Below are 13421 nucleotides of genomic sequence, written 5' to 3'. Positions count from 1 at the left end.
ATATTTTTGTATTTCTGAGTTGAGTTGAATTCTCTCACAGATGAGATTAAATTGACCTAAGAGCTGTTTCTGGCCCAGATGCCAAAGGTGTGGCAGCATGTCAGGACTCAGTGGTGGAGGAAGTACTCAAACATTTTACTGAAGTAAAAGTACAAAAATGTACATGAGTAACAGTAAAGTACTACATTAATGTTTCTACTAGATTAAACTAGTACTACTAAGAACTTGCATTTAAATAGACTTAAAGTATTAAAGTTAAAGGTAACTTGGTAAGTATTCTGTAATGCAAGAGTTTACTTTATCTTTATGTTTGAGTCTCGGCCTAATGTTACCTGCCTGCTGTGATTAGATCGTTATTGAATAGTTTTAATATTATTAAAAATAATGTAAACAGGTAACACAATGCATTGTAAAAAAGTAGAAAGTACAGATATTTGCTGATATATATATATATATATATATATATATATATATATATATATATATTGAAGTAAAAGTAAAGAGTACCTGAAAATAAATCTACTTCAGTAAAGTACAGATACACGAAAAAGGTACTTAAGTACAGTAACTAAGTAAATCTACTTAGTTACAATCAAGCGCTGAGCACACTGTGCTCATGTTAGAATGCTGACATTTGCATGTAGCTCAAAGTACCACTGTGTGCCAACAGCATTCACACCCTCACAGAGCAAACATGTGGCTTCAGACCAGCAGCTTGAAGACGTCGCCTTGGGTTCCGAGAAATAATTGAATCAATTGAAATAACTATTAATCATTCATATGATAAGTTGCTACCCTGTTCCTGTCTAAAGCATATCAACCATCTGTTTTATGAGCTTCTGTGGTATCAAAATACACTCGGGATATTTTTAGAGGCCCTAATCAGCCACCTATACAGATTAACACCATGACCTCATTCCTTGGAAATGTCACTATTTCATATGTGGTTGGGTGAGGAGGAAAAAAAATATCAGATTTCCTTCCTTGGAGTGTGTGACTGAACATGAATGCTATGCTCAATAATACACTCCTTTGTCCTTCTATGCACAGCACTGTTAAGTTGTGCTGATGTAGAGTAATGTGCCCAGTCCATTATCTGCTACGTATCGTCTATAATCCTCTTGTACTATATATAATGAGGTTCTCGTGGCATGTGTACTGCTAAAGTCTATATAGTCATAAAACGTCTTATTGCTTCCCACGGCAAATCTCTATTTAACATTGCACTTAGCTAGTAACATGTTTTTGATTCTCCTGATCCTGGACTGTGATTTAATCACACTCTTACAACAACAGCTTGGCATGTCCGCCATCATTGTCCTGCATCCACCGGTCACTCGGCCTTGGCCGCAGCTGTGGCAACCATCAAAATTGTGCCCATCCAGGAGGCGTCTCATTGGCTCGCAGCAGATCAGGTATCTATCTGTGACCTTTTGATTGGCTGTTACGGTATCAGGTATCCCATACATCCCGGCCATCAGAAGGGGACATGCCAGCCTCTGTGGCAACTGGCCTGTGTTTGCCATTACTATGGCAACACGCTGATGGTCTGCACTGTAGCCAGGCTCCTGAGGACGCAGCTATGGCACTCTCCAACTTTTGTGACACCACACACACACACAGACACACACACACACACACACACACACACACACACACAAACACAAACACACATGGAAATTCACTGAGGTAATTAGAGAGTATAATTATTTGTGGTGTTAAACTGACGTTGAGCTCATTGTTTCATAAAGATTTATGGGCTGTCAGCAGATAACAGGATGTAATAAAAATAATTTCTGGAACCAACGGACGTGTATTTGAATGTCTGTTATCTTTCCTCTCCAATTATAATAAATTCCCCTCCTGTGTTCCTCTGGGTCTTTTTCATCACAACCGACAGGGGGCGGCATTGCTTGAATAAATGTAGGGAAATGAAGGGAAACTGTCCCTCTTTCTCTCTCTATCTGTCACACACACACACACACACACACACACACACACACACACACACACGCACGCACAAAGGGGGCACAGACATGGACATGATCAATTATGTGTCAAGCGTTTCTTCCTCAAAGAATGAATGGCCCAATGACTATAGGATACCCAGCGTCTATTGTCCACTGTCACTGGAGACTAAGTTCTCATGCAGTTCATTATTTCAGAAAGGGGACAACTAGGAAGAGCTCCAAAGAGACCATTAATCATCATTCCCTTCAAGGAAGAAAAAAGACAGGACTAAAATAACATACTGTAATCCTATACAGTTACCCTTAAGGGCTTTCAAACACTTCAAATGCATATCAACTTAAAAAAAGGCTCATAATATTATTGTACAGAGGAAAATATCACAAATCCACTTATCCCCATACCTACCACAGACGTAATTGTGATTCCCTGCAGGAAGATTTTCACAGGCTTATGTTGTAAAAATGTTATGGCATATATGTTTGGTCGGGGGGATCTGCTGCTGGGACATTTCAGGTTCTGGACTTAAAGGGGCCAAGAGGTTTTTTTCTTTCCTTTTTGCTCCTGTAAGCACTTTTACGCACGCTCCAGCGGCCTATCACGCTCGTTCCCCCCCCCCCCATCACCGAAAAGCTTTTCAGTATGACGAATAGGCCTAACTCCAAAGTCCATTTCAATTTGGGTCGATGGCTCGGGCCGTGGTGGGGGGGGTGGAGATGTGGGGGTCAGCCCAATAACAGATCCCCCCCCCACACACACACTCCCTCTCTCCACCATCCACCCCCTCCACGTCCCCATAAATGCGTGCGCTTCCTGCTTCCAAGTTCGGACCGAGCGCTGTGATTGGCCGCGGCGCGCTCGGTGGGCCGTCCCCCGCTCCTCCTGCGCCTCGCTCGGTGCTCGGGTTACATTCGAGCTGGAGCCGCCGCACGCACCGGAGCAGCAGCGGTGAGTGTTTCCTCTCTCACGCACGGCTTGAACAAAAAAAAGAGACATACCGGCAATGGACAGGTTGGCAGAGCGGATTCACAGCCACGGATCGGGCTGTTGAGAGGGTCGATAACCTTCACCCCGGAGAGAGGGGGGGGAACGCGGCTGGTAGATATTTTACGCACCGGCATGCCACTGTGCTGCCGCCGGGACTACAGAGGCTGGAGCGCAACACGCTGAGAGACATATTTACAATAGAAACTCAATTCCTTCGCAGGGGAGAATAGCAGGAGGGAGGAGGAGGAGGAGTGAAAGATAACACTGGAATGAAGTGGACCTCGACATTCCCAGCGTGCTGCGGAGTTGTGACTGATGGATGAATGTGGTCATCTGTAGGGAGGGGGGAGATCTACAGCGACAGGTACAGACACCGCCAGGAGAGAGAGGTCTGACAAAGACATCCGCCGCCGCATCGTGTCTCCAAAGAAAACTGGTTAGATCTGTTCCATCGCGCATCAGAGCCTATCGCCGAGTCGCCTCCGCGGAGCAACAGAGGCCGTGAAGGGCTGTTGGTGTCTGAGCCACAGGTCATCCCGGACACTCGGGGGCTGCTCTCCTTCCACATCCCGTCTACAACAAGAGGGAGGAACCGGGGGGTGCTCCTGCGGACAGTTCAGTGAAGGACCCGCGGGTGTGGAGCATTTCGTGTCGTCCAGTGGGACATGTATCTGGCATCGACCTCACATGCTCCCGACTGATCGTAGCTCACCTTCCCACCGCGCTTAAAGGCTGCCAGGCGCACCGTGCGCCCGACTTGCTCCGAGTTCCTCGGCCCGCACTCGTCTGCTGCTGCTGCCCGCACACCGATCAGAATGGCGGGACTCGCTTGTTGGAAGTATTACCTCTGGATCTTTATTTTACTGTGCAGGTCGGCGCTACCTTCGGCGAAGTTGCTGGAGTCTATAATCTGGAGCTCGCAGAATCTCAAGTAAGTCTCCTGTTTCATTTTGTGCCTAAGCTTGCCAAACGCGCTGGGTCTGTTTGTGTGTGTGTGTGCGTAATGGAGGGAGGAATGAACATTACTGGAGAAAAGTTGCCATTGTGTGCCGAGTTGGGTTTAATGTTCTGTTAAATGTAGTAATTATCCCCCAAAAAAGAACATAATTTATTTAGATTTAATTGCCACATGCAGAGTTTGGTGCTGAATTTATTCCTCGGTGGGGGAATTTCCCAACGGCAGAGAAACACAGGAGGCACCAGCATTTGCAATCTCCAGTGTTCCAAACCTAATCCACTGTAATGAATGGTTTCTTATGACTCTATTACTTGCACCTGTATTTTACCAGGCTGAAGGTCTTAAACACACCTGAGGGTTGGTCCACTTCTTCCCTGCAGTATCTCTAATTTGCTGTGTAAAGAATGACAGAGAACTCTGGTAAAGGTGCCGAGAGGGTGAAGGTGTTACCGGGGGTGTTTCCTCCTCTCTGCCCGTGTCAGGAGACCTGGACACGGGCTCTGTCATGGCCTCAGAGAGGGCCCAGCTCTCCCAACTTTGAAATCCCACAAAAAAATGTACGATAAGATGGTTATTCCTCACATCAGAGGCGGCAAATGCTTGAAATTAATCTAGATTTATTTCTTCTTAATTGTCCTGGCTCGGATCCAGCCTATAATTTCTCAACATCAAATCAACTTCCTCAAAAAGGCGAAGCAGCCCAAGCAATTTTTTCCTGAACATTCATATTATTCCCTTCAAAACAAACAGAGTGAGCCCAGACTGCTCATAATAAAACACACTCTGGCAACAATTATCACCCACTTAGACTCGACTCCCACATTTGCATGATGTTGGAAAGCGTACATGAGGTGGGGGAAACAAACTGAAAGAGAGAAAGAGGAGGAGAGAGAGGGAAAGAAAAGAGGGGAAAAAAAAGGATCTCCTGTATTTCTGGAGCTGACCTTCATTTGAGCTGCACAGCACCGAGGGGGAATGGAGAGTAGCTCGACCAGCTTATAACTAGAACTTACTCAGTCAAGTGAATCCATGATTTATCCCCCAAATGTCAGATGTCATAGGAGCTCGTTGTGCAGTCAGTGAGTATGAATATTGCCTGCCATGTTCACTGGAGTGTGTGTAGATATGTGTGTGGGGCCCGGGCCCTAATGGTGAGACTACGGCCCATCAGCTTTTATCTATAGTATGGCTGCAGAGGTAGTGGAACAATGAGCGTCATCAGACACACACATATTACCCAGGCACACAGAAACCCACACACTTTGTGTCAGCCATGGGCAAGCTGAATGAAAAGAGAGGTAGGGGAGGCATTTATTGATTGATGATGTCACCTTCGGGGAATGTCCAAGAAAGTTTACCACGCTGGTTCTTTTAGGGATTGGAAGATCCCTTCTCCATCTGTTCCTCCACTTGTAAAATATCCCCAACGCCGGCCGAATATTTCATAAAGTTCACAGTGGAACAATAATGCACTCTGCAAAGTGTTCCCTCAACCTAATTATCCTGCTGCTCTGCGCCGTAGAAAACAATAGACAATTATCTTGCTGTGTGCAGCCTTTGCAATAACAAAAGACAAACCTGTTTTTCGGTGTCTTGATAGGCAATAAAAAAGGAATATTTTTTTACGACAATCAACATCTGTCTCGGCTGTTTGTTGTTTTTTTAAACTTCCCATCTCTCTTGTCTTGTCCTCTATGTTGCTGCGCAGTGATAACACACACTGGGAGAAAGAGAGGGAGGCCTATAGAAATGTAGTGAACACTATCTGGTGACTTATCTAGATTTACGATGTCTTACTTCCTGTTCCCACTTTGGGGAGCACTGCTGCCTTGGCTAATAAATTAATCCGGCCCTCTGCTTGCACACTGTACCACATGCACACAGAATATAACAATACCAGCGCCTCCCTACAGGCCATGAGTTATGAGACAAAGTGTAGGAAACCAGCAGGTTTGGGCCACTATGCTGTGTGTGTGTTTCTTTGTGTGTGTGCAGGTCTATGTATAGGTCCCCCCTCGAGTGTTCCTTCTGTTATGGATTTCCATGTGAGGATGCCATCACTCCCACTCCGGCATTATCAATAACTGGGGTTTTCTTAATTGATTTCACCCCAGCACGCTCAAGCATGCGACATCCATCACCAACGTTCACGCCATCTGGAAAGAAGAGGTAGAAAGAATCATCCAAAAGTTCTGTAGCTGTGCTGCAGGATGTATGAGACCTTTTTTTTTTGGTATTTAATTTGAGGCCAGATGAGTGAAATGGGAGGGGTTGTATGTGTGTGAAGGTGGGGGGTGCAGCCGTGCAGAAGGAGGCTGGATGTGTCAGCGTCCCCAGCCGGTAAAGAACCGTCTAACATTTGATCAGCGCAAATCGGATTAGCTCTCATTTAGCTGAGTGGGATTACGCCAGAAAATGTCACTTTGTTATGACTGATCACGTCCCATCGGTTTGGCTGGATCTGCTACAGCCACCACGATGTACAGGCACATACTGCGAGGAGCGTACACTCTCACGGGCACATTCGCAGCGTGCTCAGGAATGCTGCGGCCTTGCCAATTTTCTTTTTTTCCACGATAATCTGACAAGGTTGCTGCGAGAGGGTCTTTTGCACGTCCTTTGCTAATATTTACCTCATGACCTGTAGCTCCTCCACAGTCTTGTTTGCAGCAGCCCAGGAGACAAACAAGGCGATGGGAGCTGGAAAACACACACCTTCTGAAAACAGCCAGCCCCGGCCTGGCCAGGAGTCCGCTGCACTCGCGCTGAACCCCCCCCTCGCATTTCGCCGAGGCTTGGAAACACTTTGACATTTTTATGAAGCCCGCAAAAAAGAACACAAAATAGCCTAACAGAGGGAGGTGTTTGTGCTGATAAAAGTCAACTTAAGCCTGTGTTGCTGCGGGCCTTTACTTACTCATCTTATTTCGCTGGTCGTTGACCTCAGCCGCCTGGCTCACAGTTTAACAGTTGACTGATTCGGTGTATAACGTGCTTGCGTGGTTTAAAGGTTCAGTGAGTTCGATGATTACTCTGGATTTGATTACCCCCGTGATATTTAGCAACACAGAAAAACAAATTTGTTATTTTTTTCTAGACACCATAAGGTGGGAAGTTTATTTTTAAATGCCATTTGGAAGCAGCATCATTTTATTTGTTTGCTTTTAGTAGAGTAGGCACACAGAAGGCTTAATTAAAATTCTGGTTTTGTTTTTATGATTCGAGTTTTGTGGTAATATAACAGGAAGAAGGTAAAAAACGAACTTCTGCCTTATCTTTGCTTTTGGAAGCTGCTGTTATTTAAAGCTTTATTCTGGAACACAGAGAGACCTTTGCAGGGTGGCGTTCACAAAAGCTTACATTCAAATATAAGTAGGGTTTCAACAGGAGCCTACAAAAACAAACTGCAATTGCAAAACGTGAAACTGCCGCAACCTGTTGAACAAGAGCAGGATGAAACTTCAGGACGAGTCCATAAACAGGATTCGGTTCCTCGCTAGAGTCTCACCGACTGCTCCTCTCTGCCGGTACGCTGCGGTGCGGGTCAACGCTGAGAGGGTCAGAGGCCTGTTTTTGTTTCTTCCCCGCCGCCTTTACCCTTTTTACCCCTTTTGCGATATACACCTTCTCTCTCCTTGCCTCCCAGAGTTCCCCCTTTTCTCTCCCCCTTTAGACTCTGATCATGTTTCCCTCTGATACAGATCTCATTACACACAGAGAGGACTTAGAGCCTGAGCCCCACTCAGGGAGAAAGAGCGAAGGCCGACCAATAAGAAATACTTGCGGAAAGCAACTGGCCCAGGGTTCTGCAAAAAGGCACCCTGTGTCTCGCTGTAAGGACAGCTGCGTTTGCTCTGTGTGTGTGTGTGCACTTCTGTGTGGACGGGACTGTTGTTTCAGCGGTGTGGAACGACAGATTCTTCATTTGGTTATCTATGTGAGGCACCTGGGCTCACAGAGAAGGGGGCTGCGCGGCCTTAGGATGTTTCAGGGGAAAGAAAAAATGCTGTTTTTCCATCATGGTTTCGCTCCAGATGGACTCACTTTATCCGCTGGTGGTTTTGGCTGCCACATCACTGAAAACTGATCATTGTGCCTTTTGTGTGTTATTGATGCGTACATTTCTTTATATTCAAGCAGCGGTGCACATGAAATCGAGCCCCGTTCCCCCGGCTTGCAACTAATTTTTAGCTTTTTTTTCTGGTGTTCATGGGGCACTGCCTGACGTCCAAACTGGTCCCATAGTTTGGTTTTCTTTCAATTTCAACTACACATTCGAGACACTGTTTCACCACGTTCACAGCAGAATGCAGTGAACCAGATGGGAGTTTTGAAAAGATTAGACTTTATTAGTTAGTTGACCGAAAAACAATCAACAGCAGCTTTATGAATCCACCACATGTTGACGAAACCTCCTTTTACAGTTTATTGAATTTCGTCACAGTATCAGTGGATAATGTGATGTTCTGTAATTTCTAAAACCAGCTGAGAAACTGTTACACTAATCAGACAGGAATGTCTGAGCTTTTTTTGGCTTATCCAGGAATTTAAAACCTTTATTATAGTGTCTCATGACACATATAGTAAAGCTTCATATTAGCTACACATATAATGGATTTTCCCCTTCTAATTTATCAAACCAAAATTTAGTTTCCAACCTCTTTTATGTGAGGATTTCTTACTTCTCTGTTTTGGACAATTTTAAATTCACATCTTTGTGTTTTGGAGGTTGAGGAATTTCAATTCAATTTCAATGTGAAACAAAACATCTACCTAAGAAAACCCACCAAAAGAGAAAAAGATAAATTATTCAATTATTAAAAATAATCCCAAATAGACAATTTACAGTGTCTTGACAACCAGAGTTTGGAACAACAAGACGCACACATAGGCGTGACAGACAAAGGATTAGGTTGTCTGTGGTGACTCATAAAAAGTATGACAAATTGTCGAAACTTTGCATTACTCAACGTATTTTTTATTCTTACAGAAAACCAGAATAATTTCAGACGGAAATGTATTAATATAATCACAAAGTATTTTATATTTGGTCTGTATCCGCATGATCTAATAATTGCAAGTCCATTTATTTTATAAAAAAAACTGCCAATCAATGTGAGTATTGTTTGTTTGTGCAGAGTTTCTGTGTCCATGCTGCAATTAAAGGACATTAAGGCTCATATGAAAGGGACAAGTATAGGATTATGGGAGTGAATGAGTGCTTGAGAGTGCATGTCGGTGTGCTATTGTTCTTTGTTCAGCCACAGTGGAGCATTAAGGAAGTGTTAGGAGCGTGCCAGTGTGCCCCTGTGAAAGTGTTGAGGGCCGAGCGGTGGACGAGTGTGGAGAGGCTGAAACAGTGGCTGCCTCACAGGCAGTTAGCGGCCGGCCTTCATTAGACGGAGGCCTGGCTGGCAGCGGCCAGGAAGTTCCCATCAGCCCCAGCTCTGCCAAGCAGAGGCACAAGGCGCTGGTGCCGGAAAGCGTCCCCTTAAAGATTTCTACACGCCGCCTCAACTCGAATCGAGAGAAAACGTAGGGACGCAGAGTTACAGGAAGTGGGGAAAAAGTTGAATGGGCAGAGTCTGCCTTTTGTTTGCCATCTTAGTTCTTTTACATAAGAGCAGTTGGAAAATAAGGGGATTAAACAGGAGAGGAAAGGAAGCTAATGTAGAGCGTTGAAACGCAGCCCTGGGCTCAACCGCACATCCTTTCAGTCCAGCATAGAGCTCCCAGATTACTTCCATGTGTCAGTGCGATGGGGAAAAGAGAGGGAGAAAGAAGAAAGGGGGACAGGGGAGAGAGAAGTTGAGCATTTGAAAAGCAAGCAGACTTGGGTTGGTGTAGATCAGTGGCGGTGTTGGACAGTGGAACGGATCTGTGTGACAGCCATCTCTAAAACTATTACCCCTGCGGCTACGACTCGGGAACTCGTAACCTCCTCCTCCGGACTGACCTCATAGACTTAACTCTTTCTCAGAGAACCCCTCTGTGCCGTGGAGGCAGACCTCATCAGTCGCCGGGCTCAAACAGCGGGCAGGCAGCCTTAACAGCCAGCTGCACTACGAGTTTCTTTAAGACGTCATGAGTTGTCACCGGTACACAGGCAGCGAGGGATCTGTTTTCCCCGAGTTTGTGGCACTCCAAAGACTTTTGTGGGAAAGTTTGAATTTAGCGTGCCAGGACTTAGGAGAAGGGGATGACGGATCCCAACAAATAATGACAACAAAATGAATAGGGCAGGGCAGTTGTGGTTTTACTGAGAAACTGAGTTTGCTATATAAACTATGATGTAAATGTCGATAACTTTTTCTCGCTTTTTTGCACTGAAAAACAAAGAGATAAAAAATCTTTACTCAAGGCCCACTTACTAACTTTATCAGTAGATTTACGAGCATTTCAGGAGCTTTCATCTGCATGTAAATAACTACAAAACATATTCTAGACTAAAAACATGTTAACTCAAGGTTTGCTGACAAGGTTTACAGGCAACTTGAAATACTTTTTCCACAACTTTCATCTGCATCTACAAAATTACAAGAAAGAATTACATTTGGATTAAATATAACTTAAACAATTATTATAATATATTAAATGATATATAATAATATAATATAATATTCAGTGTTTTAATATATATTTGTTATCTGCACTACCAGCTTCATAATGAATTTACCAATTTTCTGGTTGAAAAAGCACAGCTACAAAATTGAGAAATATATTTTTACATTAGACAAAGTAATTTTGATTCTAAATAAATTATTTAATACAAAAAAAAATGGTAGGAAGTCAGATTTAAGATGAGTTAAGAAATTATAATAGTCAAACTTTTATCTGTGACTCACAAGTATTTTTTTCTGGCCAATAAATTATTTGACAACACTCAACAATAATATAATATAATATAATACGATATAATATAATATAATATAATATAATATAATATAATATAATATAATATAATATAATATAATATAATATAATTATGACTCCTATAAAAAGAAGAAAAGAGAGATTGACTTTGTAAAAGATAATATTTTACAGGTAGAGAGTGGATGAAGCATGACCATACCCAACCAGCCTGGAACATATCATTAATGATCATCATGGAGCTCTTTGTTCACTCTTATGAGTACACTAATGGAGTGACAGTGTAATTGAATGGAGTGGTAGGATAATAGAATGATAGAATGATAAAGTAATGGAATAGTGTGGTATGGAAGCCTCCCTTTCCCAAGGGACACCCCCTGTAAGTGTGTCACCGTGGCAGACGGGCGGACTGTACCAGCCCCCCTCCCCCATGTTAATTATAAAGCATCATAATCCATCTATGGCATACAGAGGCAGGACATGGAGACTATTAGGGGGAGCATGGAAATGGCACAGTGTATAATCCTCAGGACTTTACCACTATTAGGCTCCCCAGGCATCGAGCGAAAAACCACTAATTTCTCCGGTAATCTAACTTGAGCAGTCCCTCTCTTGCTCCGTCTCTCGGAGTGTGTGTCCCAAATTCTCAGATGTTAACTGGAGGTTTGATTTATCTTTTATCTTTATTCCCCCCCGACTTCATTTTTTTCCCACCATGCCCACAGGCAAGAGAGACAGCACCAAAAGCCTTCTAGTTTGTGTGTGTGTGTGTGTGTGAGTGTGTATGCATGCCTCCGTTAACCCATTCTGCCAAGTCTTGGCTGAGCCTTTTCTAAGCAAACTCCCAGCATGACCCCAGTCCCCCTTGTGCTGGTGAGAGGAGCTGGAAGAAAAGGCCTGTGGGACTCCCGCAGCTCCCAGGCCCGTCCCCGGCCCCTCCGTCCGCGAGGGCTGGGCCTGGGATTTGCCGCGCGCCGGGGCTCTGTGTGGCAGCTGTGACTGACGCTTCAATCGCCTCTCCCTGGGACACCCCAGTGCAACCCTGCATTCCCTTTCACACCTCGGAAACGGGGGGAAAAAGACAATTACACACATATTCAGCAAACCTCCCTCTCCCACTCTCCCCACAATCCTGCATCTCTGATGTACGGCCATTTACTAGATCTATAAAAAAAATACTTCTAAAGTTTCCTGTGCTCTTGCAAATAACTCTCCCTGAAAACAAATTACAAATGAGTTTATTTGTCTGGACAGCCTGTCTGCAGTTTCATTATGTATTTAAAGTTACTCTTGTTTATTTGATATTTTCCGAGTTGTCCTTTCCCTAAGTAAACACTATAACTCAGCTATTTCCTCTGCATTTCCCCCAATATTTAGAAAATGTAAGTCATGGAAAAAGATTTGAGCCTTAAAGTGGAGTTAATGCTATCATGTATGGGTTGTCAGTAAATCTAGTTTGTCTCTGGGCCATTGAAGCAGGGACTCGTAAGCCAGCGGGATTTAAGTCTCTTAATTGAATTATTTTGATTGCCGACTTGATTGATGGAGTCAGATGTGGAGCGTTTTCCATGAGTTTTTGTGCGACTAATTCTTCTTCCAATAGAGCCCCACCAGACAGATACAATGGGGGAACCTGCAATCAATCACGACTGCAACCCCAAGCATTTTGTCCGGGGTGAAATGTGCCTGCCATCAGGTCCGAGTTCCACAAGCCATCCAGACAACGTAAAAACCAACAATGACATCAGATAGTAGAGCTCCTCTAAAGTCTAATCTTCCCATAATGCCATGCTAAACCCCACAGAGACCCACGGCAGGGAGAAAGGCTTTTTTTATGCCCCAGCACTGCTCCTCCTCCTCCTCCTCCCATGGCCTGTGGCTGTATGTGTGTGTGTGTCCATGCATGTTGGGAAGAGAAAAAGAATTCATGAGTGAATGGAGATGTCACTGTCAGACTCTGGCCTCCACATGAATCCTCTGCAGAATGGCCATATTGGCAGCTTGTGTGTGTTGAGTGAGAGAGCCTGTTGGGGGTCTGCTGTCCCCCACACCACCCCCTCCACGTAGACTCCTCGCGGCCGTGATTGGAGCACGGCGGGGCACAGGTCTATATTTCATCCTATTCATATGAGGGAGGCCGTTTCATCTCCCACACACATGTTCCCCATTAGATGTGTGTGTTTATTCTCCCCCATGATGTGCTCGGGCACTGGAAGCCTCTCATCTCAGCGATATTGGAAGTAGAGAGCGAGAGTCTGCTAAAGCAAACACAATATCCTAAACCTCTCCGCTCACTTTATGAACTATGCAGAGAATAAGACTGAAGGCTTTCCGTCGACTCGATGTAATGAGTAACCGTGGTAGTTTTCCCTCTAAAAGCCCCGTAATATTATACTTCACACTGTGATTTTTAACTCGCTATAATCTTAATGTGCCGCACCAGCCCGCGCTCTGCCGTCTCATCTCCCATTTTCCCACTGCATTGCAAACTTTGACGATTTTTTGCTATTCTCCTCATCTGTCTCTCAACTCCCCTACTGTGAAACATGACAGGCCGAACCTCCACCCCATCACTCCTCTCTCCTCCTGTTCCGTCTCCGAGATGAAAGCTTCTCTTTGGAGACAAACCTCTGTGAGT

General features: G+C 44.5%; 1 protein-coding gene across 1 annotated transcript in view; it reads left to right on the top strand.

Moving 5' to 3' along the window:
* Positions 1-2861: 2861 nt before the first annotated feature.
* Positions 2862-13421, top strand: part of efnb1 (ephrin-B1) — a 56222-nt gene continuing 45662 nt past the window's right edge. Inside the window, exon 1 of the mRNA XM_035161143.2 lies at positions 2862-3886. Coding sequence (XP_035017034.1) covers positions 3771-3886 — 116 coding nt within the window. The 5' untranslated portion in view covers positions 2862-3770. The remainder of the gene's footprint in view (positions 3887-13421) is intronic.

Source organism: Hippoglossus stenolepis, chromosome 7 (assembly GCF_022539355.2).
Source record: "Hippoglossus stenolepis isolate QCI-W04-F060 chromosome 7, HSTE1.2, whole genome shotgun sequence".
NCBI classification, from domain to species: domain Eukaryota; kingdom Metazoa; phylum Chordata; class Actinopteri; order Pleuronectiformes; family Pleuronectidae; genus Hippoglossus; species Hippoglossus stenolepis.
The sequence above is the reverse complement of the archived record's forward strand: the minus strand, read 5'-3'. Positions and strand labels throughout refer to the sequence as shown.